This window comes from Hyperolius riggenbachi, chromosome 12 (genome assembly GCF_040937935.1).
Source record: "Hyperolius riggenbachi isolate aHypRig1 chromosome 12, aHypRig1.pri, whole genome shotgun sequence".
Classification (NCBI taxonomy): Eukaryota; Metazoa; Chordata; class Amphibia; order Anura; family Hyperoliidae; genus Hyperolius; species Hyperolius riggenbachi.
Window position 1 is genome coordinate 81761285 of NC_090657.1, and position 26217 is coordinate 81787501.

The 26217-nt window shown below is 45.1% G+C and overlaps 1 protein-coding gene across 1 annotated transcript in view; it reads left to right on the plus strand.

Moving 5' to 3' along the window:
* CCDC40 (coiled-coil domain 40 molecular ruler complex subunit) overlaps positions 1-26217 on the plus strand; it is a 97819-nt gene that overhangs the window by 29715 nt on the left and 41887 nt on the right. The window contains exons 6-11 of the mRNA XM_068263279.1: positions 8254-8473; positions 12645-12802; positions 13723-13845; positions 16649-16770; positions 21504-21747; positions 25247-25429. Coding sequence (XP_068119380.1) covers positions 8254-8473; positions 12645-12802; positions 13723-13845; positions 16649-16770; positions 21504-21747; positions 25247-25429 — 1050 coding nt within the window. The remainder of the gene's footprint in view (positions 1-8253; positions 8474-12644; positions 12803-13722; positions 13846-16648; positions 16771-21503; positions 21748-25246; positions 25430-26217) is intronic.

Consider the following 26217-nt stretch of genomic DNA (forward strand, 5'->3'; position numbering starts at 1 on the left):
AAAAATGTTGTATGCCTCAGGAGCTGCTGTCCAGCTTCTACACTGCCTCTATTGAAGCTACCCTCTGCTCCGCCATTATCGTGTGGTATGCAAGAGCAACCGCCAGTGATAAGTATAAGCTCCAAAGAGTTATCAGCTCAGCGTAAAGGACCATTGGCTCTCCCCTGCCACCTCTAGACCTCCTCTACACCACCAGAATGAAAACAAGGGCTAACAGGATCTCCCAGGACCCATCCCACCCAGGCTGCCGCTTCTTTAAGCTCCTTCCATCGGGCCGTCGTTACAGGACCATCCGCCCGAGGACTAACAGGCGTAGGGACAGCTTTTTTCCCCAAGCAGCCCTCCTTCTGAATTCCGGCCTCTCTTCGGTACGCTAGCCGCATTTCAGGTCATATTAGCCTGCACTCCTTGGTAGAACTCTACTCAAGGTGTGGTACGAAGTTACTTATCCCTGAGCGGCACAATATCCAAACCCGGAGGTTTCCGTGAAAGAGCAAGGCACATATTGGACTGCATCGCCCGTTTAAAACTGTGTGTTACTGCATGTCTTGCTTATCTTGCTTGTATTATATGTTTTTGTCTTGCTTATCTTGCTTGTATTATACGTTATTGTCTTATGCCTGTCTTGCTTGCACTATGGCTATTGTCTTATGCCAATCTCTGTCCTTGCTATTGTTGCCACTGCCATGTGAACCACAACCAATTCCGGGTACGACCTCGGTCGCACTTGGCGAAATAAAGATTCTGATTCTGACCTTAGGCAAGTCTCCCTAACACTGCTACTGCCTATAGAGCGCGCCCTAGTGGCTGCTGCTCTGGTGCTTTGAGTCCGCCAGGAAAAAAGCGCGATATAAATGTTATTTGTCTTGTCTTGAGCGATGAGCTTTCTTTCCAGTCGATGCAATGGTGGGTCCTGCACCATTTTCTGAGCATCTGCGCTTCAATGCAAGGTATAGGGAGATCGCAATTCGCTTTAAAAGCAATTGGAAGAGCGATTTTGTGAGAGCTTTTCAAGAAAAATTGCTTTAAAAGACATTCAGTTCCAGGTCAAAAAAGTACACTTCCTGTCTGTCTGCACACAGAAAATTGCAAAACAAAATCGCTTGCAAAAACTGCAAATCGCCCAAAAAACGCCAGTAATCGCTTCAAAAAATCTGTATATCTGTAGTGTGAACTAGGCCTAAGGACTGTTTCATACCAAGCTTAGGACAGCACAATCTAAGGTCTGTTTCATACCAAGAGCGTTTTTAAAGAGCTTTTCCGATAGACAGCGATTTTTTTGGTCCATTCACACTGGGAAGCTTTCCTAGTGATTTCTGAAGCGCTTTTGCACTGGCGAACGCTAGCCTTTTGAAAGCTCATACTGTAATGTAAAGTGTATGGCCATGATCTCAGCGTTTTTTCTGTGATTGTGGAGCTATCGCATTTCAGTTTTAAAGAGAGCCCGAGGTGAGAGGGATATGGAGGCTGCCATATTTATTTCCCTTTAAACAATACCCGTTGCCTGGCAGCCCTGCTGATCCTGTGTCTCTAACACTTTTAGCCATAGACCCCCGAACAAGCATGCAGCAGATCAGGTACTCTGACTCAGCTGACCCAGGTTTGACTGGATTAGCCATATGCTTGCTCCAGGGTTTTGGCTTAGACACTACTTATGCCAGAAGAGCAACAGGGATGTCAGGCAACAGGCAACTGGCATCGTTCTAGGAAATAAATATGGCAGCCTCCATAACCCTCTCACCTCGGGTTCCCTTTAAGAACCGCAAAATGCTATTGCTCAAAAAACGCGCCTGTGTACAGAAGAAATAACTGGACATTTCACTCAGCAAAACACTAGCAAATTTGCTAGCGTTTTATGATTCCCAGTGTGAATGGGCCCTTAAGGCTATTTCACAACAAGAGCGTGTTTCAGCCATTTACCAGTCGCTAAAAACAGGGAACACCAAGAGCCCCAATAGTGTAATTCGTACTGGACAAGGTGGCAATAAGTTTGTATTGCTAAATACTCACAAGTCAGGGTCACCAGCAGGCAACCACTGTAAAGGCAGGTGGGGAGATTGTCCTGACCCCACTCAGGATTAAGAAGTCGCTCTCTGTAGACAGGAAGAAAGGGTAGCAACCCTCCACCAAGGGTGGACTCAAAATTGTATACAATGAACAGAGGCGCCAAAAGTATAAGATTAGATTAAATGAGCTTAAAAACCAACTTAAATGGAAGTGGTGGTCTTACCTCCCTCAAGCAGACACGACAACGACTGCGATTCAGACAGTCAAACACATTTATTAGGAACTCCAAAAAGAAATGCAACGCGTTTCGCAGGTTCAACCCCGCTTCATCAGGCAATATAGGGAGGAGTATCAAACAATCTGCACAAGGATTCAAATTACAGAGGATTACAGAGGCGCTTAATTTGAATCCTTGTGCAGATTGTTTGATACTCCTCCCTATATTGCCTGATGAAGCGGGGTTGAACCTGCGAAACGCGTTGCATTTCTTTTTGGAGTTCCTAATAAATGTGTTTGACTGTCTGAATCGCAGTCGTTGTCGTGTCTGCTTGAGGGAGGTAAGACCACCACTTCCTCCTTCAATTTTGCCATTTAAGTTGGTTTTTAAGCTCATTTAATCTAATCTTATACTTTTGGCGCCTCTGTTCATTGTATACAATTTACCAGTCGCTAGTGTTTTAAAAAGCTCTTGGATACTGTATTGCTATGAGTTATTTCACACTGGAGTGATTGGATTTTGTAAAAATCACAAAAGCGCTGCAGGTGGAATTTTTGAAGCGATTTTGTAGAAAATATAGGAAAGCAAAAGCACGGTAAAAATCACTTTCTAAATATCTGTATAAAATCACTCCAAAAGTACTAATCACTAGTGGTTTTGGTGTGAAACAGCCCCATGGACTAGTTTACACTGAGGCACTTTTCAGGAGCGTTTCAGCGCTGTGCTGATTGCCGGCAATCAGTAAAGCTCTGTAACAATGTATCCCTATGAGACCATTTTCACTGCAGCATTTGCATTTCAGTCACAACCACTGAACAAGAACCGCAAAATGCAATTGCAGGGAAATCACTAGTTGTGATTAAGCTTTGTGACGAGTGTGAACCAGCTCTAAAGGACTACCATATATCAGTTTGTATTTCTATTTAGGAGTGACTGAATAGCCTTTGTGTTTTTATTTTCCTAAGAAGTGGAAAATGACTAGTATGATGTTTTGCATTGCTAAAGTGTAGGGGTTAAATAGCTTCATGAAAAATGCATTCTACAGAGTTACGTTTGTCAGCAGATATGTTCACTGCTGCCTGGGTTGTTAAAAACAGAATCCCTGTGGATACGCTGCCAAGTTTACATGAAATACTCTCATGTTCGCATTCACCTCATCCTCTATCATTTATATACCGATGGCATTCCGTGCTGGTGTTAGGCTCCTCCTGTCCCATGCTGCAGGTGCCTCAAGCAGCCAGTAGCAGTGGTGCATTGCTCACTAGCAGGAAAAGAATGGGAAAACGATGACATTATTTGTGAAGGCTGATCGCATTTGTGCAAGTATTGTGAGATATTTAATCACAATACTGTACTGTGTGTGTTTACATTTAAAGGGACCCTGAGCAGTGGACGAAAATCAAAATAGGGACTTACCTGGGGCTTCCTCCAGCCAAGCCCCCCCCCCCCCCCCCAGGAGCCCGCGAGGTCCCCCGGGATCTTCCTGACCTCTTTCGTGGTCCCGCTGTACGGTTTGGTAATCCGGCGACTTCCAAGCAAGTCGCCCTTGCACGTTCCGGAAGCATGCCCACCATATCATCACGCCAGGCGCCATCAGCCTCCTGCGCATGCACGGTACAGTGTTTAGAGAACCGCGCATGTGCAGGAGGCTGACGTATTACAGGATTACAGCCTCTGTATGCTGGATGTGCTGGACACAATCTTCTATATAGTAATGCCCACAGGGAAAACTGTTTTCTATAAATGTCATCTTTTCTTCACACAAAAAATAAGATGAAAAAAATCCCTTGTATTGCTTTTTGCTAGTAAATACTGGAACTATATGTGGCATTTTAGTTAACTTTGATAGTTATTATGTTCAGCGAAATTGCAGTTAAATGCATAGAGTGAGGTAAAACATGAGGTATTTCAGTGGTAAGCCTGCAGCAAATAAGTAATAGTCTTTAATTGTCTTCCATAAGTTAGGATAGTCTTTAGAAGATGTTCTAAAGGGCCCGTTTCCACTAGTGCGGTGCGAATCACCGGGATTCCACCGCTGACGAAATCGCATGCGGATGCGATTCCGCGTGCGTTTTTTGCCGCGATTTCGAATGCGATTTCGCATAGGCAGGGTATATGCGAATTTAACCATGTCACTGCCTGGTTCAATTTGCATTAGTTTTCGTGCGAATTCGCACGCGAAATCGCGGCAAAAAACGCATGTGCGTTTTCCCTATTAACCACTTTACCCCCAGCGGTACGAATTTCTCCACCCCTTTTTTCCCTCCTAAAAAACCAGGGACGGAGAAATCCGTACCTTCCGCGCTACCGCTGCTGTCCGCGCTCCCGCCGCTCGTGCGCGCGCACCCGCCGCTCGTGCACGCCGCCGCCCGCTCGCCCGGAGATCAATGAACGGGAAAATCCATTCCCGTTCGTTGATCTAGCCCCCGCAATGATCTGCTGCTTCTTTCAGAAACAGCGAGATCATTGTGCGTCTCCCAGCCTCCTACTGCTTCCTGTAAGCGTCCTTCCGGACGCTTACAGGTCGCATGTAAACAAACACTCTGTGGCCATCTTGTGGCCAAATAGTAAACTACACCCTAAAAGCATTTTACATAAACAAACATTACATTTACACAATAAATTAACTCATTACCTCCCACACTCCCCAATTTTTATTTTTTTTTTTGTAATAAAAAAAAAAAAAAATACAATAAAAAAAAAAACATAAATAGTTACCTTAGGGACTGAACTTTTTAAATATTTATGTCAAGAGGGTATAACACTGTTACTTTATAAACTGCGGGCTTGTAATTAGGGATGGATGCAAAACTGAAAAAAATGCACCTTTATTTCCAAATAAAATATTGTCGCCAAACATTGTGATAGGGACATAATTTAAATGGTTTTATAACCGGGACAAATGGGTTAATACATTTCATGGGTTTTAATTACAGTAGCATGCTTTATTTAAAAACTATAATGGCCGAAAACTGAAAAATAATAATTTTTTCCCACATTTTTTCCTATTTCCCCATTAAAACACATTTAGAATAAAATAATTCTTGGCATAATGTCCCACCTAAAGAAAGCCTAATTGGTGGCAAAAAAAACAAGATATAGTTCATTTCATTGGGATAAGTAATAATAAAGTTATAGACGAATGAATGGAAGGAGCGCCGAAAGGTGAAAATTGCTCTGGTGGTCAGGGGGTAAAACCCCTCAGTGGTGAAGTGGTTAAATACATAGCCTGCGAATCGCCTGCATTCATCACGCAGGCGAATTCTGCAGGCCCTACCGTGCAGAAAAATCCTGCACAGAAAAACGCACCAAAAAACTGACAAGTGGAAACAGTCTCATCCACTTGTATTGGTTATGCGAATCCGCATGCAGACAACGCATGCGGATTCGCTCTAGTGGAAACGGGCCCTTAGAGGCTGCTGGGGGGGGGGGGGGGGGGGATCGGTGTTTGCAGCAGTTTTACTTTTTTAAAAATAAATAAATAGAGGCTGTGGGTTGGAGCATTTTTACTTTTTTTTCCAACCAGAGGTTGGGGAATGGCAATGTTGAGGGGAGCGCAGCAGATGGATTGTACAGGGTTTGGAGCACTTTTTCTTTTTTAAAACAAAATGGAAGCTGGGGCTGGGGGGGGGGGGGGATTGTTGGTCAGATCACTTACTTATTTCAGCAAAATATGGGGGCCCTGAACACAGAACAAGCTGAAAAGGCTCCATGTTATGTGACTGATATCATGATTATGTCACAGCACTGCATTTATCATGTGGTAGAGGTAGGTCTAATTATGTGAGGTAAAAGACATGCAAACACGCACCTTATTTTACTTCAGAATTCAAGTGTGAGGTATTTCACTACTAAATACCACACATTTTTAGTAGAAAATTACCGCATGAATTACCTCATGAAATTACATGAGGTAAAACTTTACCTAAACTACCAGAATTCAAAAGTTGATTTCCCTCATGAGGTAAACCCAATTCCATGAGGTAATTATTTACTAAACACTACCAGAATTGAGCCCAATGCATTTCATGGGTACTGGCTGTTTCTCAGGTCAATTACAAGTGCCTAATGCTAGGTACACACAATACAATTTTCTGTTAGATTTACCTGCCAGATCGATTTTTTCCAACATGTCCGATCTTAATTTTCCGATTGATTTCCATATAAGTGAATGGAAATCGATCGAAATTAAGATCTGGCATGTTGGAAATAATCAATCTGGCAGGTAAATCTAACAGAAAATTGTATCGTGTGACTGTGTACCTAGCATCGCTAGAATAAGTTGAAATGGTAAACACATACAAGATGTACTTATGGACTTTCCATGTAGTATAGTACAAACAGACAAACTGTTTAAAGTACAGTGCAAAGTTATGATGTAGCACACCAGGCCCCATAATCTCCATTCCTAATGTTGGCATCCATTACTTGTGAGACCATGTGTGTCTATCCAAGGCTATAGTGTGAGAACACTCATATCATCCTGGTCATGTGTTTGTGTAGAGCACGGGTGCCCATGCTTTTTCAGCTCGCAATCTACTTTTAAAAATTTACAGAGACAGAGTGATTTACCTTACCCCCTTAACCCCCCCCCCCCCCCACTTCTCAGCATAGACAGCCAGATGTGCCCCCAGTATTTGCTGCCCCCACCACCCGCAATGACAGCCGCATATTCGCCTACCAGAGCAACCGGGATTCCTCTTCAGCTCTAATGTCCACCGTCTGATCTCTGTGACCCATTCAGCGGCGCATGTAATTGGAGGCACCACTAGAGGGCGTCATAGAGATGAGACTGTGGACGGCAGAGTTGAAGGAGGATCCCGGTGGCACTGATAAGTGGGTGATCGCGCACTCGCTCCACTTCGGCGGTTTTATCACTCAGCATTCAGCGTGACTTCAGTGTTCTTGTCGCCATTCGTGATCTACCAAACAGTCCTTTGCAATCAACCAGTAGATCGCGATCTACACATTGGGCACCCCTGTTGTAGAGTATAGACCATCTTCCTGTATGGAAGGACTTTATTGATAGCGATTAACTATTCATTAATATGGAGTAAGGTAGGTTTTATCAAGTGCCGTGATACCTTTCTGGCCATGTGAACCGATTCTATCACAAACTTCTTTCCCACTTGGACACAAACTTATTGGGGACAAGGTTAAGAAGGAGAAGTCTAGAATCAAGTTGCAATCGTGTCCCCATAACGTCATATAAGAATCTAATAATTTGTGCCCAATACCATTGCACTTCTGGGCATTCCTATACACCGTATTTTGCAGTCTATAAGATGCTCCTGACCATAAGACGCACCTAGGTTTAGAGGACAAAAACCAGGGGAAAAAAGTATATACTAAACCTGGTGCATCCATGGTGAAGGGGCATCTTGTGGATTATGCCACCTTTGTACCTCATGATCCCTTGTACCTCTTGTGTCCTCCTGTGTCCCCCATATGTCTGCCTCTGTCCTCCTTGTGTCCTCCTCTATGCCCCCCTGTGTCCTACGTTTGTCCCCCTGTGTCCTCCTCTGCATGGGCACATTGGCAGGCGTTCACAAGTCAGGAACTCCCTACATTTGGACTATAAGACGCAGTGACTTTTTTCCCCCACTTTTAGGAGAGAAAAAGTGAGTCTTATATCCAAAAAATACAGTAATCCAAATCAGAAGCCAGAGAACAGAAAGCATTGGCACTAAATGTGGTACAAGAAGGTTCTTCACTTCCAGTAGCAGATAAAAGCAGGGCACCAATCCACTAAACTACATTTTGTTGCATTCCATTGTTAGCACATACAAATACCAGAAGTATGGAAGTTACATAAGTACCATCCTGACAGCTGTTTTCTGGGCTCCCCCACTTTCTCAGAGGCCACAAAAGTGATTTTTTGTGGCTTTATTTCTCTCATATTCATGTATCAATGCAACTTTACCAGCCAGAAAAACAAAGTTACTGTACATGAATCCATTGTATTGCTAACATCCTAAGATGTGTTCTGTCAGGATTCAGACATCTAATCTGTATTGTTTCTAATTTAGAATACTTCAGCGAAGAAAAATAAGACTGAACGAGAAGATCTGGGAGTGATTCTCTATGGCATACAGCAGGAGTTGGCTCGCCTACAGATGGGCCTAGAGAAACAACATGATAAGCATGCTCACATTTCCAGTATACGTCGCCAGATAGAAGATGATCTGGGAGCCATAAAGACCCTGTACAAACAATCCCACCAGAATACTGATGCAGAGCGCAAGAAGGGTCAGTACATCTCCATATTCTAGCACACCTTTACACGTTTTTTTTTTTTTTTTAATTGATCTACATTTTGGTGAAAATCGAAATAAAATGTTATCAATGTTCAAGGGACCTTGGGCAGTGAGGAAAAAAAAAGGAAATCTGGACTTACCTGGAGCTTCCTTCAGCCCCCATAGCCCATGAGGTCCCCCAGCACCCTCTTGGTCCCTTCCGTGGTCCCGCTAGCGGCTCCGGTAATCTTCTGACTTCAGCTGAAGTTGCACATGCGTGCCCCCGGTGAGCACACTGCACGTCATTACACTAGTCACTGTAAGAGTCCTGCGCATGCGCGGTTCTCTAAAGACTGAACCGCGCAAGCGCAGGACTCTTACAGCAACAGACGTGATGACAGATGGATTACCAGAGCTACTAGCGGGACCACGGAAGGGACCAAGAGGACACCGGGGATCTTGTGGGCTACCGGAGGCTGGAAGAAGCCCCAGGTAAGTACAGATTTCCTTTTTTTTTTTTTTTGCACTGCTCAGGGTCCCTTCAATGGACCACTATCACAAGAAATTGTAAAATTTAAAATACATAATTATAAGAACTACATTTCTTACAGAGTAAAATGCATTATAAATGATTTTTTTCCTATGTTGCTGCCTCTTACAGTAGACAGTAAAAATCTAGCAGATCTGACAGATTTTGGACTAGTCCTCCTCATGGGGGATTCTCAGTATTTCCTTTATTCTTTACAAAAGCACTCTCTAGAAAGGATCTATACCAAGATGCCAGGCAGCCTCCTTATTTCCTTGCACACTATTTTGGTAGTTGGAATGAGCAACTGCCATTCAGCAAGTGCGTTTTAAAATAATGAAAACCCTAAGAATGCCTCATGAGAAGATGGACTAGTCCAAAATCGTTCAGATCAGTACTTGTTATAAGTATGTACACACATGCTCTTTTGCCTATTTAGCTCTTGAAGCCATTATTTAATTTCATATTCAGATGAACATGTACATTAATGGTTGTATAAAAAATTAATACAAAAAAATATTTTTTAAACTGGATTCAGTCGGATTGAAAAAAATCAAAAAGATCTGAAGCAAACTCAATGTGCAGTTATATTTTCCATTGTTCAAACCTAACGTGAACCTGAGCTGAGTAATATTATTTAAATTAAACACATGGTGTACCCGCAAATGAATATGACATACGGTACTTACCTCACCGTCAGTTCCTCTCAGAAGCTCACCATTTTCTTCTTACAGTGATCCCTTCCATTTCTGACAAGATTTTATCAGAACTAAAATATATCAGTTGCTGTCAGTTATAACTGAAAGGACAACTGATAAGCAAGGTAATGTCCATAGTTCCCTATGGCTCAAGTAGGCGATATTACAAAACAATTAACAGTGTGCTGACCAGGAAGCTGCTATGGGGTAATGGCCATTTTCAAAATGGAGGACGGAGAATTCCATCCATCACAGTGAACAAACAGGACGCAGGAGAGAAATTGATGAGTAGACTACACAGGAGTTAAGTATGACGTGTGTATGTGTATTTTCACTTTTCATTTTCAGTTCAGGTTTGCTTTAAAGAGAATCTGTAACATCAAAAATTCCCCTGGAGGGTACTCACCTCGGGAGGGGGAAGCCTCAGGGTCCCAATGAGGCTTCCCACGCCATCCTCTGTCCCTTGGGGGTCTCACTGCAGCCCTCCGTACAGCGGCGACGTAAATATTTACTTTACCTTTCCAGGCTTAAGCGCAGGCGCTCTGGCGGCTGTCGGCTCCGAAGTAGGCGGAAATACCCGGTCGCCGTCAGGTCTGCTCTACTGCGCAGGCGCAAGTCTCCGGCGCTTGCGCAGCAGAGCGGACCCGACTGAGATCGGGTATTTCCGTCTACTTCGGAGCCGAAAGCCGCAACAGCGCCTGCGCTGGAGCCTGGAAAGGTAAATATTGAATTAACAGTCGGATCTGTCGGCGGCTGTTCGGAGGGCTGCATCGAGACCCCCGTGGGACAGAGGATGGTGTGGGAAGCCTCATTAGGATCCTGAGGCTTCCCCCTCCCGAGGTGAGTACCCCCAGGGGATCTTTTTGAGGTTACAGTGTCTCTTTAAATCATACCTGAAGCATAATATAAGTGAAAAAAAGATACTGAGAGAGAAGCATACTTTTAGTCCACTGGTCCACGAGTATGGCCATACTGCACCTGTGAGAGTACAGCGCAGTAGCAGAGAGCCACTTATCCATGAGCTTCCTGCGCAGACACAGCCGTACTCACACAATCACAGTACGGACACACTTGTGCAAGAAGCGAAGCACTCCCACAAGAACATAGCTGGCAAGCTCTTGTCAGATATGGTCAGAGGGGGTCCATGTGCTACAACAACCGAGGCTTGGAGGACACAGGGAACCTGTGGACTAGCTAGTGGCTTTCATCTACCTAGATTAGTACATGTTTTTTTTTTTACTTATATTTTGCCTCAGGTACACTTTAAAGAAATACTGTAGACCAATATTTCTCAACATATTTCTCCCCTTGAAAAATTAAAACCTCTTCCCTTTGAATGGCTCATACCTGACCTCAGATTTAGACAAATAAGACAAGACAAATAACATTTATATTGCGCTTTTCTCCTTGCGGACTCAAAGCGCCAGAGCAGAGCAGCAGCCACTAGGGCGCGCTCTATTGGCAGTAGCAGTGTAAGGGAGAGTTGCCAAAGGTCACCTACTGAATTAGTGCTGGCTTACTGAACAGGCAGAGCCGAGATTCGAACCCTGGTCTCCTGTGTCAGAGGCAGAGCCCTTAACCATTACACCATCAGCCAACTGCTGATTTAGAGTTATCTCGGTGGAAACAGCTTTGAATCAAATATATTGGTCATTTATATCATCATGATACTATAAAGGGACCCTGAGCAGTCCCCTAAAATCAAAAATTTCACTAACCTGGGGCATCCTCCGGCCCACCGTAGGCCGCGAGGTCCCCTGGCGTCATCCTGGCTCTTGTGAGTGTCCCTCCAGCGGCTCCCGTTACCGGCTTCCTGGCTTCTGACACTCCTCGTCATCACGCCGGCCGCTATGCGTCATCACAGTGGCCGGCGTGACAGTCCTGCGCATGCGCAGTTTTCTAAATGTAAAACGTTCATGCGCAGGACTGTCACGCCGGCCGCTGTGATGAAGCATAGCGGCTGACGTAATGATAAGGAGCGTACATGGAAACAGGAAACACTAATGGGGAGGTTCCTGCCCTTGTATGCTGGCAGTCCAGAGTACAGGTGTCAAACTCTGGCCAAATGCGTCCCTCCTTACCATTTTATGTGGCCCTCGAGAGCAAATGTGCATTATTATTAGCAGTAAAAGAATAACAGTACACCACCTTCCCATCAAGAGGATGACAGTAAAATCACCAATGCTACCCCTCCCCCATTACTTTCAAACCCCAAGAAACAATACTTACCTACCAGCATCAGGGCTGCCAGTATGCAGCAATAGGGTATGCAGGTAGACCAGCACACAGTTTATTGCGCACCAACTTTATCACATTCTGAGTGCGACATCCTTCCAGTTAACAAACATAAGAGCAAATTCACAAAACAACAGTTTTAACAATTTAATATATGCAGACAACGCAAACTGAATTTACTGGGATTTATGCAATTCACGTAGCAAGTTCCGGTAAACTCGCTATATACATGCATTACTTTACTGTTAACCTGTCCACGCAAGCAATGTAAGTGTTGCATGTCTAAGGGCCTGTTTCCACTACATGCAGATTCTGGGTGCAGAATAACTCCAATGAATGCCTATGGGAAAATCTGCATCAGAAAAATCACGTTTAGTGGAAACAGGCCCATAGGCATTCATTGGGGTCAGTTTTTCTGCATCCAATCTGCGTGTAGTGGAAACAGGCCCTAAAGAAAGTTAAGCTGTCTGCATGTGTTACATTGACCGTTATTATTTTAATCATTTTTTGCATTTATAATGCCAACATATTATGCAGCGCTGTACCATAAATAAGGTTACAGACAATGAAAATGGGGTGACAGTTGTTTTGTGCAATTACTCTATGGTATTTTTCCATCTGTATCAGTGGGGATTTTTTTTATTGATTTAATTTAAAATCTAATATTTCTAAATTGTTTTGTTGCATAACATTTCTGACAGAACCTTATCGCTTTTCACCTTTAGTGTCCTCTATGCAGACAGAGGTGGAGAACCTGGCACTGCGCTTATTCTACATGGAGAACGTGACCAGTGATGTGCGCTCAGACATCTCCGTGCTAAGAAACGCGGTGCAGAAGACTGAGGCAGAGAGGATTCAGGCGGAAGTGGAGAAGCAGAAGCAGGTATGAAGGACCTGAAAGAGGGAAAACGATCACATCTGCTTCAGCTGGTTTATGGAGAATGAAGATTGATCCTGAAAAGTATATGTACTCGTGTATAAGCCGTCCTGTGTATAGGCTGACCCCTCCCGCCCCCCCAATTTTTACCCCTGAAAAAATACTAATACTGTGTGACCCACGGATAAGCCGACCCTCTCAATGTCTCCCCCTAGTCTCTCCCCTGTATGTGGGGAAGAATGCCTCCACCGTCTGTTGTGCATGTAATGCAGAGTGAAACATGCTTGCAGAGTGTATATATGTCACGATACAGTGTGTGTATGTGATGCAGAGTGCTATGAAGTGTACATATAGCTAGCTATATGGCCAACTTCCCATCTCCCTTGCAGCTATGTACTTGCTACAGATCCAGTCTCCAGTGTCTTCTGGTCTCTGGGCAGCAATCTTCTCATCTCCCTTGCAACTTTGTACTCGCCACTGACATCTAGTGGCCGAGTACGGAACTGGCTCCCTGAGAGGAGAAGAAAGTTAAAAAGAAAGAAAAAAACCTCCTAGGAGTTCTGGTTCACCATGACCTTGCTGGACTTTCTGTAACTCTGGGTCTTTCAAGTCCTACAACATAGAGCCACATTAATCCATGCCGTGCACTGATGAGGATCAATCAATCCGAAACGTCTGTATGCATGTTGGATTATTGTGGCTCTGTACAGTTAACAAGCTGACACATCCTTGCATTCCACCGGATCTGGAGGTGTGGCTAGCTTACAAGGAAAAACAAAGAATTTGCATATTCTACAGTGATGCATTGTGGGAGACAATATATGCTCACGCCAACCTGAATTATAGCAAATACCTTGTGTTTTAAGCAGGCAAACTTTTGTTTTTCTTATTTATAAGATCCTGACATTGATTTCTTCATATCTTAGGATATGTTTGTGGATCGTCTGACACGTGAAGCAGATAGACTGCAAGAACAGATTGCCCTCTATGAAGCTCAGCTTTCTGCTCAAAGAGAAGATACAAAAGCAGCACGAGGAGCAGTGGCAGAGGTATATTGGAGATTTAAAGGGGAACGTTACAGTATATCAATGAATAAAAGTGTTTATTTTTACAATAATCATTTAAACATTATTTTAATGTTTTCCATTGTATAATCTTACCTCACTCTGACTTACATTTATAAAAATGCCGGTATCTTTACTGCTGGCAAGGTGCGGTAAATCACAGTGGAATTTTTTCTTATTGCTGTGAAGTAACCAGGAACATCACATGATCTCCCAGAGTGCTCTGGGGCAGTAGGCTCACTCCATAGCCTAGGCTGAACATCACTAAGAGTGTTACTGTATATACCAATATATGGCAATATACGAAGAGGTTGACACTGAAACCAGGATAATTAAAGGAGACTGGAACTGAAAAAAATTGCCCAGTTACTCACCTGAGGCTTTTTCCAGCACCCTGAAGTCTCTCTGGTCCCTGCCTGTCATTCCATGCTGCTCGGTGTCACCCTCCGAACACTAGATGTGCGGCCCTGTGCCATGCTCCTCCTCCAATGCACTCCTACAGATGGGAGTGCTCTGCGCTTGTGCAGTAAGCAAAAATTACCACTGCATGCGCAGAACACTCCCATCTGCAGGAGCGTGATGGAGGAGCAACAGCCAGTACCGCACATGCGCAGTGACCGGCGACTCGTGAGTCACCCAGCTTATGGAAGGGGACAGCGGAGGAACAGCGGAGTGCAGAATCATGGTGAGAGAGGAGGAGGACTTTAGTTTGCTGAAAGAAGCCCCAGGTAAGTAACTAGGCAATTATTTTTTCAGTTAAGTATCCCTAAAGACCGATCCACGCCAATCGGCGTGGATGCAGCGGCAGCCCCAGGACTGCCTAACGCCAATTGGGGTGCAGTCCCGGGGGCGTGTGTTGCAGGAGATCGCGCGCGCATCTCCGCTCCGTCATCAGTCTCCCAGCGGTGATCGCCGCTAGGAGACTGTTAGACGGCGAAACCGCCATCTATTTACTCCATTCAGCGCTGCGATCTACGGCAGCGCTGTACTGGAGACAGCCATGTGACATGGCTGTCCCCCTGGGCGTCAGGGAAGTGATCCGCTGTCATAGGCTTAAGCCTATGACAGCCGATCGCGCTGATTGGCTTGCGGGGAGGGAGGGATAAAATGTTAAAAAAAAAGGCAAATTCGTTGTAAAATAAATTATAAATATTTATCAAAAAAAAAAACATCCTGGGAGCAATCATAGCCCACCAACAGGAAAGTTCTGTTGGTGGGAAGAAACGGGGAGGGGAGGAATCACTTGTGTGCTGTGAGTTGTGCGGCCCTGCAGCGAGCTCTTAAAGCTGCAGTGGCCTAAATTGTAAAAAATAGCCTGGTCATTAGGGGGGTTTAAAACCGTGGTCCTTAAGTGGTTAAAGGACCACTATTGCAAAAATTGTAACATATAAAATACATGTAAACACATATAAATGAAAAGTGTGTTTCTTCCAGAGTAAAATGACAGAACCGACAGGTTTTGGACCAGCCCATCTCCTCATGACGGATTCTCAGGATTTTCTTTATTTTCAAAAGCACTTAGTGAATGGCAGATTCTTCGTCCAAAGTCAAATAAGTGTGCAGCGAGCAGGGAGGCTGGCCAGCATATTTGTATAAATCCTTTTCAGGCAGTGTCCTTACAAAGAATAAATGGACTAGTCCAAAACCTGTCAGTTCTATCAGGTTTCTACTACCTGCTGTAAGTGACAGCAACAGTGGGCTTGATTCACTAATCAGTGAAAAGCCATCTAGTGACCGAAATGTAGCTTTGCGGGCAGTAATAGTCGGGCAAAGCTACATCGCGCACAGCCCAGTGCAGTGCGTGCGCAGCCAGTAATAGTGCACGGTGCGACGATAACGTTGCACCCACTGCCCTGTAAACGTCGCAGAAAACAGAACATTGGGTGCTGGCGAAACAGCGCATCAATGTGCCACTTTGGAGGGCACCCGATGCACCGTTTTCGTTTACAGGGCAGCAGGTGCGACGTTATCGTTGCACCGTGCACTATTACCGGCTGCGCGCCCACTGCACTGGGCTGTGCGCGATGTGTGGGCGCAAACCACTTAACTTCGTAGTTTTCGCCCACTAGGTCTTAAAACACACTAACCAGCTTAGCGCTGGTTAGTGAATAAAGTCCATAGAAGATAAGCAATTTATGGCTCATTTTAGTCTGGAAGAAACATACTTATTTGTATTTGTAAACATGTATTTTAAATTTTAACATTTTTCGGGATACTGGTCCTTTAAAGTAAACCAGAGACGAGTATTTGCCCCAGTTTATACATACCTGGGGCTTCCTCCAGCCCCATCGACATGGATCGCTCCCACCCCGCTGTCCTCAGTCTTCTCCCTCTTCGGTAACTGGTCCTGTAACTTCAGACAGTCGCGGCCAGTCTGAGCATGCGCAGTGCGTTTCTCCATCCCTCTCCGGCAGCTGGGAGCAAGCGCAGAACGATGGGGCTGGAGGAAGCCCCAGGTATGTATAAACGGAGAAACGCATTGCGCAGACTGGCCACGACTGTCCAAAGTTACAGGACCCGTTACCGAAGAGGGAGAAGACTGAGGACGGGAGCGTGAGAGCGATCCATGCCGATGGGGCTGGAGGAAGCCCCAGGTATGTATAAACGGGGGCAAATACTCCTTTCTGGTACACTTTAAGGTAAAAATTAGTGTCCTGAGTAATGTATTACGTTCTGCGTTGTGTCATTATGTTTCCTGTTAAAATAAAGACGTTGGCACTACCGGTTCATACATAGTTTCACCTTAAAGAAAGTATGAAAGAAAGAACAATGTTCACTTTGATTATAGGCTAACATGGAAATTGAAGCAATTGGACTGGAAAAGAAACAGCTGCTTCAGCAGTGGAATAGCAGCTTAATTGGGATGACAAGACGGGATGAAGCCTATTCTGCTGTCCAGGAAGCTCTTAGGTATACTGCATGTTCTCATCTTTTCACCCTTCAGAAAGTAATAAATAAATAGATTAAATCAGCATCCCTTTATAATCCTATACAGCAATGCTACCCAACCTTCTTTCCTTTTTTGGCCTAAGGATTGCTTTGATGAATTTTCCCAAGTACTGCACGCACGCACACACGCACGTCCGCACACACACACACGTTGCGCATGCGCCCTCCCTTCCTAACTTCCTAGTATTTTCTTGCTTGCTGGTGGCTTAACCACTTGCATACCAGCAGTCCCTGGTCGTTAAGGACCAGAGACTGCTGGTGCCAAAAAAAGGGGCTTACCGTCGATTTGCCGCATGGACCCACCGCTCTCGCCATTCACACGAATCATTTAATGATGAGGAGGCAGCATGATGCCCATCTCTTATTTTGCGGGTGTAATGTCCCAGACCTTGAGGCTAGGTTTCCATTGCTGCGAATCCGGGCCGATTCCTCGCCCGCGAATTCGGATGGATTTTAGCAGCCTATAGAAGATTATGTAAGCCATCCGAATTCGTGGCCGAGGAAAAATCGGAGGCCCTGCAGCATAATTCTATGCGGGACTGTCCGAATCCCATAGCCGCGCTCTGGATTCGACTGCGAGAGGCAGCAGCTGTACCGGCATCTCGCAAGACGCATGCCGGCGCACAAAGGGAAACGTAGCCTAAAGGGAGTCTGAAGCAAAATTTAAAGAAAGAAAAAAACAGATTAAAAAAAACAGATACGAACCTAAGGAGAGGGAAGGTTCTGGGTGCTATAGAGCCTTCCCACTCCTTTCCCGGTGCACGTGTCACAGCACTGGCTTCGAAAGATGGGTCGGAAACTGCTCTCTGCCGCTGCAGGAGGCTTCAGGGGCCTGAGTGCTCCCGAAGGCTGGCCACTCCGTACTGCGCATGCGTAAGCATGCATTCTGGCGCACTCATGCATGAGCATTACGGAGCCATGCATCTTCAGGAGCACTCAGGCTCTCAAAGGCTTCCAAAGCCTCCCGCAGACCGTGAGAGGAATGGGAAGGCTCTATAGGACCCAGAGCCTTCCCTCTCCTTAGGTGAGTATCCGTTTTTGTTTTTTATTTCGCTTCAGATTCCCTTTAAGCTAACCCTTTTTCACTCCAAGTGATATTCATCTTTGCTAGTGTATGTTGTACACATTGTGAACCTCAAACCATCACAGCCAAAGACTTAAAGCGGAACTGTAAATTCCTTTAAAAAAAACTGGTTCACTTACCTGGGGCTTCCCCAAGCCCCCAGCAGCCATCCTGTCCTGCAACGATCCTGCACAAGCCTCCGTTCTCCCACGCCAGCTACTTTCTTTACCGCCGTCGATGGCAACTGCGCCTGTGCACCCCAGACTATGCAAAGCTTTCTTCGCATTCCCGAGTGTCACGGTCGTTAGGTAGTTGAAGGAAACCAGAGATAAACGCTTTGGCACAAAATAAACATATCCCCCGATAATACTATACCTGGTGTTTTCGCTACTCTGGTGTGCCGTTTTTTTGTGTTCTTTTACTAAAACTCCATGCAAAACACAGTTCATCAGAAAAGCATATTATGTAGTGGGCTGTGTGCAAAATGAACTCTCCATTTCTAAAAACCTCTTATGACTAACAAATATAGATGATAAAAAAAAAAACGTTGTTCAATATACCCTTATACAGGGAGTGCAGAATTATTAAGCAAATGAGTATTTTGACCACATCATCCTCTTTATGCATGTTGTCTTACTCCAAGCTGTATAGGCTCGAACGCCTACTACCAATTAAGCATATTAGGTGATGTGCATCTCTGTAATGAGAAGGGGTGTGGTCTTATGACATCAACACCCTATATCAGGTGTGCATAATTATTAGGCAACTTCCTTTGGCAAAATGGGTCAAAAGAAGGACTTGACAGGCTCAGAAAAGTCAAAAATAGTGAGATATCTTGCAGAGGGATGCAGCACTCTTAAAATTGCAAGGCTTCTGAAGCGTGATCATCGACCAATCAAGCGTTTCATTCAAAATAGTCAACAGGGTCGCAAGAAGCGTGTGAAAAAACGAAGGCGCAAAATAACTGCCCATGAACTGAGAAAAGTCAAGCGTGCAGCTGCCAAGATGCCTCTTGCCACCAGTTTGGCCATATTTCAGCGCTGCAACATCACTGGACTGCCCAAAAGCACAAGGTGTGCAATACTCAGAGACATGGCCAAGGTAAGAAAGGCTGAAAGACGACCACCACTGAACAAGACACACACGCTGAAACGTCAAGATTGGGCCAAGAAATATCTCAAGACTGATTTTTCTAAGGTTTTATGGACTGATGAAATGAGAGTGAGTCTTGATGGGCCAGATGGATGGGCCCGTGGCTGGATTGGTAGAGGGCAGAGAGCTCCAGTCCGACTCAGACGCCAGCAAGGTGGAGGTGGAGTACTGGTTTGGGCTGGTATCATCAAAGATGAGCTTGTGGGGTCTTTTCGGGTTGAGAATGGAGTCAAGCTCAACTCCCAGTCCTACTGCCAGTTTCTGGAAGACACCTTCTTCAGGCAGTGGTACAGGAAGAAGTCTGCATCCTTCAAGAAAAACATGATTTCCATGCAGGACAATGCTCCATCACACGCGTCCAAGTACTCCACAGCGTGGCTGGCAAGAAAGGGTATAAAAGAAGAAAAACTAATGACATGGCCTCCTTGTTCACCAGATCTGAACCCCATTGAGAACCTGTGGTCCATCATAAAATGTGAGATTTACAAGGAGGGAAAACAGTACACCTCTCTGAACAGTGTCTGGGAGGCTGTGGTTGCTGCTGCACGCAATGTTGATGGTGAACAGATCAAAACACTGACAGAATCCATGGATGGCAGGCGTTTGAGTGTCTTTGCAAAGAAAGGTGACTATATTGGTCACTTATTTGTTTTTGTTTTGTTTTTGAATGTCAGAAATATATATTTGTGAATGTTGAGATGTTATATTGGTTTCACTGGTAAAAATAAATAATTGAAATGGGTATATATTTGTTTTTTGTTAAATTGCCTAATAATTATGCACAGTAATAGTCACCTGCACACACAGATATCCCCCTAAAATAGCTAAAACTAAAAACAAACTAAAAACTACTTTCAAAAATATTCAGCTTTGATATTAATGAGTTTTTTGGGTTCATTGAGAACATGGTTGTTGTTGAATAATAAAATTATTCCTCAAAAATACAACTTGCCTTATAATTCTGCACTCCCTGTATTAGCAGCTCCTCCCATCTCACAACTCTCTGTGATGCTGCAAGTATACAGAGAGGGGAAAGCAGAGCCAGAAAGGGGCAGGCTTGGGCTTGAAAAGACACCAGAGAAGACTGAATGCTCAGTCGGGGATTTTGTCAGGGCTGATAACAGGCAGACTGAGCAGGGTAGGTGTTTTTTCTAATGTTCCCACTGATATATATGGTAAAATACATGAGGGTGCTTCGTCTCTGGTTCACTTTAACAGCACTTCCCAAACTATTCCTATCTCAATTGAAAAAAAACATGTTAATCAATAGTGTTCCTTTAACCTGCCTGGCGTTCTATTAAGATCGCCAGGCAGGCTGCGGGAGGGTTTTTTTTTTTAATAAAAAAAAAACTATTTCATGCAGCCAACTGAAAGTTGGCTGCATGAAAGCCCACTAGAGGGCCCTCCGGAGGCGATCTTCCGATCGCCTCCGGCGCCCAGAATAAACAAGGAAGGCCGCAATGAGCGGCCTTCCTTGTTTTGCTTATATCGTCGCCATAGCGACGAGCGGAGTGACGTCATCGACGTCAGCCGACGTCCTGACGTCAGCCGCCTCCGATCCAGCCCTTAGCGCTGGCCGGAACTTTTTGTTCCGGCTGCGCAGGGCTCAGGCGGCTAGGGGGGCCCTCTTTCGCCGCTGCTCGCGGCGAATCGCCGCAGAGCGGCGGCGATCAGGCAGCACGCGCGGCTGGCAAAGTGCCGGCTGCGTGTGCTGCTTTTTATTTCAGCCAAATCGGCCCAGCAGGGCCTGAGCAGCAGGCTCCGGCGGTACTGGACGAGCTGAGCTCGTCCAGACCGCCCAGCAGGTTAAAGGGGTTTTGTTTACCTTTTTAAAAACAAAAACTGGCACTTACCTGGGGCTTCTATCGGCCCCCTGCAGCCGGATTGTCCCGCGCCGTCCTCCTCCGATGCTCCGTTCCCCACCACCGGCACCGGTGTAATTATTCGTCTAACTAGACAAATAAAAGTGCGACTGTGCGGCGGTGGCCACGTGCGTGCTCGCTCCTGCACGCATGAGCGGGAGCTTACTGCGCAGGCGCAGTACAGTAAACCTTTGTACTGCACCTGCGCAGTAAGCTCTCGCTGATGCGCGTGGGAGCGAGCATGCGCGCAGCCACGGCCTCGCAGCCCCACTTCTATTCGTCTAGTCAGACGAATAATTACACCGGTGCCGGTGGTGGGGAACAGAGCATCGGAGGAGGACGGCGCGGGACAATCCGGCTGCAGGGGGCCGATAGAAGCCCCAGGTAAGTGGCAGTTTTTGCTTTTTTAAAAGGTAAACAGAACCCCTTTAAAGCAATCAATGAGGGAATATTCCTGCTCTGATTTTAATTTTTGTTAATTGCTCATTGCACAGCACAAAGTGCTGCTTAACATGGCAGCACTACAGAGAGACATGCAATAAATAATAGCAATGAATAATGCATGTAGTACACAAGAATATGCATTACTCTCATTATGACTTTTTGTACTTTTCCAGTCTGGCACAGCAGGAGCTGCTCTCCATGGACACAGAGATTGAAGGCTATAAGAAATCTGTCACAAATGAAGAGGAAAAGAATGAGAAGCTGGCCTTTATGATTAACCGAGCAGAGAGTGATGCCTCCATGAGCAAGAAGCTGATCACTCAGTGTCAAGCTAAGCAGGAAGCTTTGAGAGTGGAGTTTAGCACTTACATGCGCACATTGCAGGAGACAGAGCAAGCTCTAAGCAGAGTGACTGCTGTAAGTGAATTCTAACGTAACCTGCGGGTTGATCATTTTGTAAAAAATGTTCTTAATGAAGTAGGATAACAATTAGATGTGTGGCTATTGTTTAGTCATTAGCTATAGCAGTAGGAGGTGGCAGTGCTCCCAAGACAGGCAGCCATGGCTACCATCTGAAATTTTTGGGCCCCATACTGGGAACACCTTACTCCCCTCTGCCCCCACATGGTAAATAACAATCTTTGAAGGCCTGAACACACTAACGTCTGGGTGCCCACTTTACAAGCACTCCAATGGCTGGGAGCATTCTGCATATGCAAGGCTGTAACTGCACTTGTACAAAACGCTCTCAGCTATGGGATCACGATGGAGGAGGCATGCGGCCTGGAACAGAGCATGTGCAGAGCCCTGCAACTTAGCTGGATTGTGTGGACTTCACAGGAGCACAACAGATTGGACTGGAAGGAGGGAGCTGACGGACTACAGGTTGCTGGAAGGAGCCTCAGGTAAGTAAAAATCCTTTTCTCCCATTCGTCTCAGGCTTACTTTAATCACTAACTGACTAAGGTAACTACTGGATGAGCCTCCCGGCATCTCTGGTTGCATGAGTGGCACTGTTTACTGGGCCCCAGATTCACTCGGGTACTATACGGCAGTCCCCCCTGTGATGTCCTGAAGGCAGCCCTGCAGGCTGCATCTGACTGACCAGCATTATGCTGCCACCTCCTCCTGCTGTATAGAAATGTAAGTTTACTTATGGCTAGCTGCTCCCATTTGTTATTGCAAATTTGCATTCCGTTTTAATCTGAATTTAGGGTTTAGTGCAGTGGTCCTCAAACGAAGGCCCGCGGGTCGAATGTGGCCCACTGAGGTTTTTTTACCAGCCCCCCACACACAAAATGTAGGCCGCATATTTAAATAATGGTGGCTCGCATATAGAATAGCAGTTCTGGCACCATCCATCCACGTGGAAGCCAGAAAGCAGTCATTTGATGGCTTCTGGGTGGATGGAATAACTTGTAACAAGCATAATCACATATATTTTGTTCGGTGCTTTGCAGGAATGTTATGGTTCCTTGGCGAAGGGGAAATGGAGGGTTGTACTGCATATGCTTCTACAGAGATTATGTGTGTATGGATGATAATGTGCTGCAGGCGTTTGCAGGCCATTGGGTGACATTATGGCTCACATATGACTTGCTATGTTAGGGTCACGTTATCTGCACTGTGTTGGGGGAGCATACTATCTGCACATGCTGTGTTGGGGGCATAACATCTGCTCTGGTTAAATGGGAGACATGAGGGCTGCACGTTAATAGGCGCTGTCTACAATACCTAGGCTCAATGTTAAATTTTTCTACATCAATTTATTAATACTTCGGCCCCCAAGCAGTCTGAAGTATGTTGACCCAGGCCTTGACCAGAAACGTTTGGGGACCCCTGGTTTATTGCATAGTTTGCATCTGTGTGTATTTGCCTCTAGGGGACTGTGCATGCCTCTGTTGGTAGGCATTTCAGATGCAGTATGATCAGGAGCGCTGCCTTTCCCCAGTCATCAGATATGCTCTGCTAGCGGAATCCTAAGGTGATCATTTATGGTCATCTCAGGTGGAATTCTCATGAAAGTACAGGTGCATCAGAACATTGCTGACAATCAAGACAAGACACAGGACATTTATATCGTACTTTTCTCCTGGCAGACTCAAAGCGCCGGAGCTGATGCCAGTAGGACATGCTGTATAGGCAGTAGAAGTGTTAGGGAGTCTTGCCCGATGACTCCTTACTGAATAGGTGCTGGCTTACTAAATAGGAAGTGCCAAGCGGTCTCCTGTGTCAGAGGCAGAGCCCTGAACCAGTACACTATCCAGTCACTAATGACAATGTCATCAGTGATCCTTCACCTTGGATCTTGCCCGACCACTATTTTAGTTCTATTGCAGTCTGCGTAGTGGAATATCTGCTGCTCCTACCCACTCATCCATTTTCCATAGAACAGATCAGTAGCAAATTTTATTTAATTTTTTTTCTAGTGGAACTTGAAGAACAGATGTCTTTTTTTTTTTCCAACCAAAATAACTACTGTATATAATTATGTATTATGACAAGACTGCTGGACTGCGCTCTCCACTTCCTACAAATGACAAAAACTTCACATAGCGTAACTCTGTGTATTAGTGAATAGTGCAGCACACATGATTACACGCTCTTTCCTTGGTTGCGCTCACCAAACAGTAGCCACCTCAAACACCAGGTGGGTCTAGCGCTCAAATCAATCTCCCAAAAGGCACTTGATGATGTTCTTCAACTTTTCTTTAAAGAGAATCTGTATTGTTAAAATCGCACAAAAGTAAACATACCAGTACGTTAGGGGACATCTCCTATTACCCTCTGTCACAATTTCGCCGATCCTCGCTGCATTAAAAGTGGTTAAAAACAGTTTTAAAAAGTTTGTTTATAAACAAACAAAATGGCCACCAAAACAGGAAGTAGGTTGATGTACAGTATGTCCACACATAGAAAATACACCCATACACAAGCAGGCTGTATACAGCCATCCTTTTGAATCTCAAGAGATCATTTGTGTGTTTCTTTCCCCCTGCAGCTATCTTCCACTGAAGTGTCAGGCTGTTTCTTCCTGCAGAGTGCAGACAGCTCTGCCTGTATGTAATTCCTCAGTATGTGAAAGCCTAGCCAGCTCAGAGGAGGATTTATCCAGCTTGTAAAAGATAAGAGAGAAGCTGCCCTGATCTAAATAATACACAGGCAGTGTGCAGAGAGGGGCCTGGAGGGGGGAGATGCATCACAGAACCACAACACTGAAGAACTTGGCAGCCTTCCAGACACAGGCTGACAAGTCTGACAAGAGAGAGATAAGTTGATTTATTACAGAGATGGTGATAGTAGAACGTGCTGCAGGAAGCCAGAACACATTAGAATAGCTTTTGGAACTTGTAGGATGATAAAAAACAGGATGCAATTTTTGTTACGGAGTCTCTTTAATGTGTAAAACTTCCTCCAATATAAAACAACATAAAAGACACAATAGTGTAATTCTTTTAAAAGCTAGCAAAGAGCCCGCGCACAGACTGCGCACTCACGTAATCTCCACTTGTATGATTGCACATCACAAACAAGATGACAGCGAGGTCTGTCCAGCGTTAGGTGGATGAACGGCGTCCCGACTCCCCGGCTCTCTCCGCAGCGTTCCTGCTGTTTCTCGTATGCTTAGTTGTGATGTGCAATCCTTCTGGCCCAAGGGCCCCCGATGCGGGCAAGACCTATGCAGCCCCAATTGCTAAGCTACTGCATGCGTTTTAAACGGGGATTCTGGGAAGGACTGTTGCCTCTTCTCAGATGATTCTGTGCTGAGTAGCTCTCCTGTCGTTGCACCATTTCAAGTTTGCATCTACCTTTACCCCTCTGTACTCTTCTATCTATTTTAAACTATTTCTTGCATCTGGTTTTAAAGGCATTTGTGGCATCTAAATAAGTATGTGTTCATTTATATTTTGTTAAGGAAAGAGCTGGACGTCTGAGTGACCTCACTACCCTACGCAAGCAAATCGAAAAAGAATCTCAAGTAAAAGGATCTTTAGAAAATGAGATCATGGAAAAACTACAAGACAAGCTGACATCTGACAAAGCCGCTAAATACTCAACTCTTCTGATGGCAAAGCTTCAAAAAAGAAAGTTAGAACTGGTATGTCAACCATTCTACCAAACCAGCTGCTACACCAACCATGCAATCACATGTATGTCATGCTGTGAGATTTAAATAGTGCAGTGCAGTTTACAGATACAGGTTTCTAATGTCAATATGAAAAGTTGAGTTTAAAGAGGAACTTCAGCAAAAAGGGGAAAAAAAGAAAGTAAATTCATTGCAAAGTGAGAAGTAAAGAAATAGAAAAGAGATCAAGAAATGATTCATATTTGCCATGTCATTTATTCATATTGTAAAAACTAGTACATAAGCGATCTACAGTACACACACATGAGCTAACCTATAAATTACTCAGTCCCAATCAGTAGTCCATATATCTTCTAAAATCCAGGCGATACAGTCATCAGTAATCCTCATAAAAAGAAAGAAAACAAAAAATGCACATAGTGAAGTCCCATTGACACATCTGCAATTAAGTCCTATAGACTCCCGTGTTCAGGGCCGGTACAAGTAAAAATTGGGCCCTAGGGCAAAATTAGCCTAGGGGCCCCCAACAGACACCCCCGACCAAAAAGTGTCATTAGAGGCCCTTTGTTGCAGCCAAATTTTCCTCCTGGCCCCCTGAGCTGGCTGCTGACCCTCCCCCCAATCACCTCCCAACTTAACAGACTCTGCAGAGTCCCTGAGGAGCAACAGTTAAGATGGGGAGGGACACCTTGGGGGCCCCTACACTCTCTGGGGCCCTGGGGCAATTGCCCATTTTTTCCTATGGTAGCTCCGGCCCTGCCTGTGTTGGTGTAACTCAGTGCATAGCACACAGCGATGTA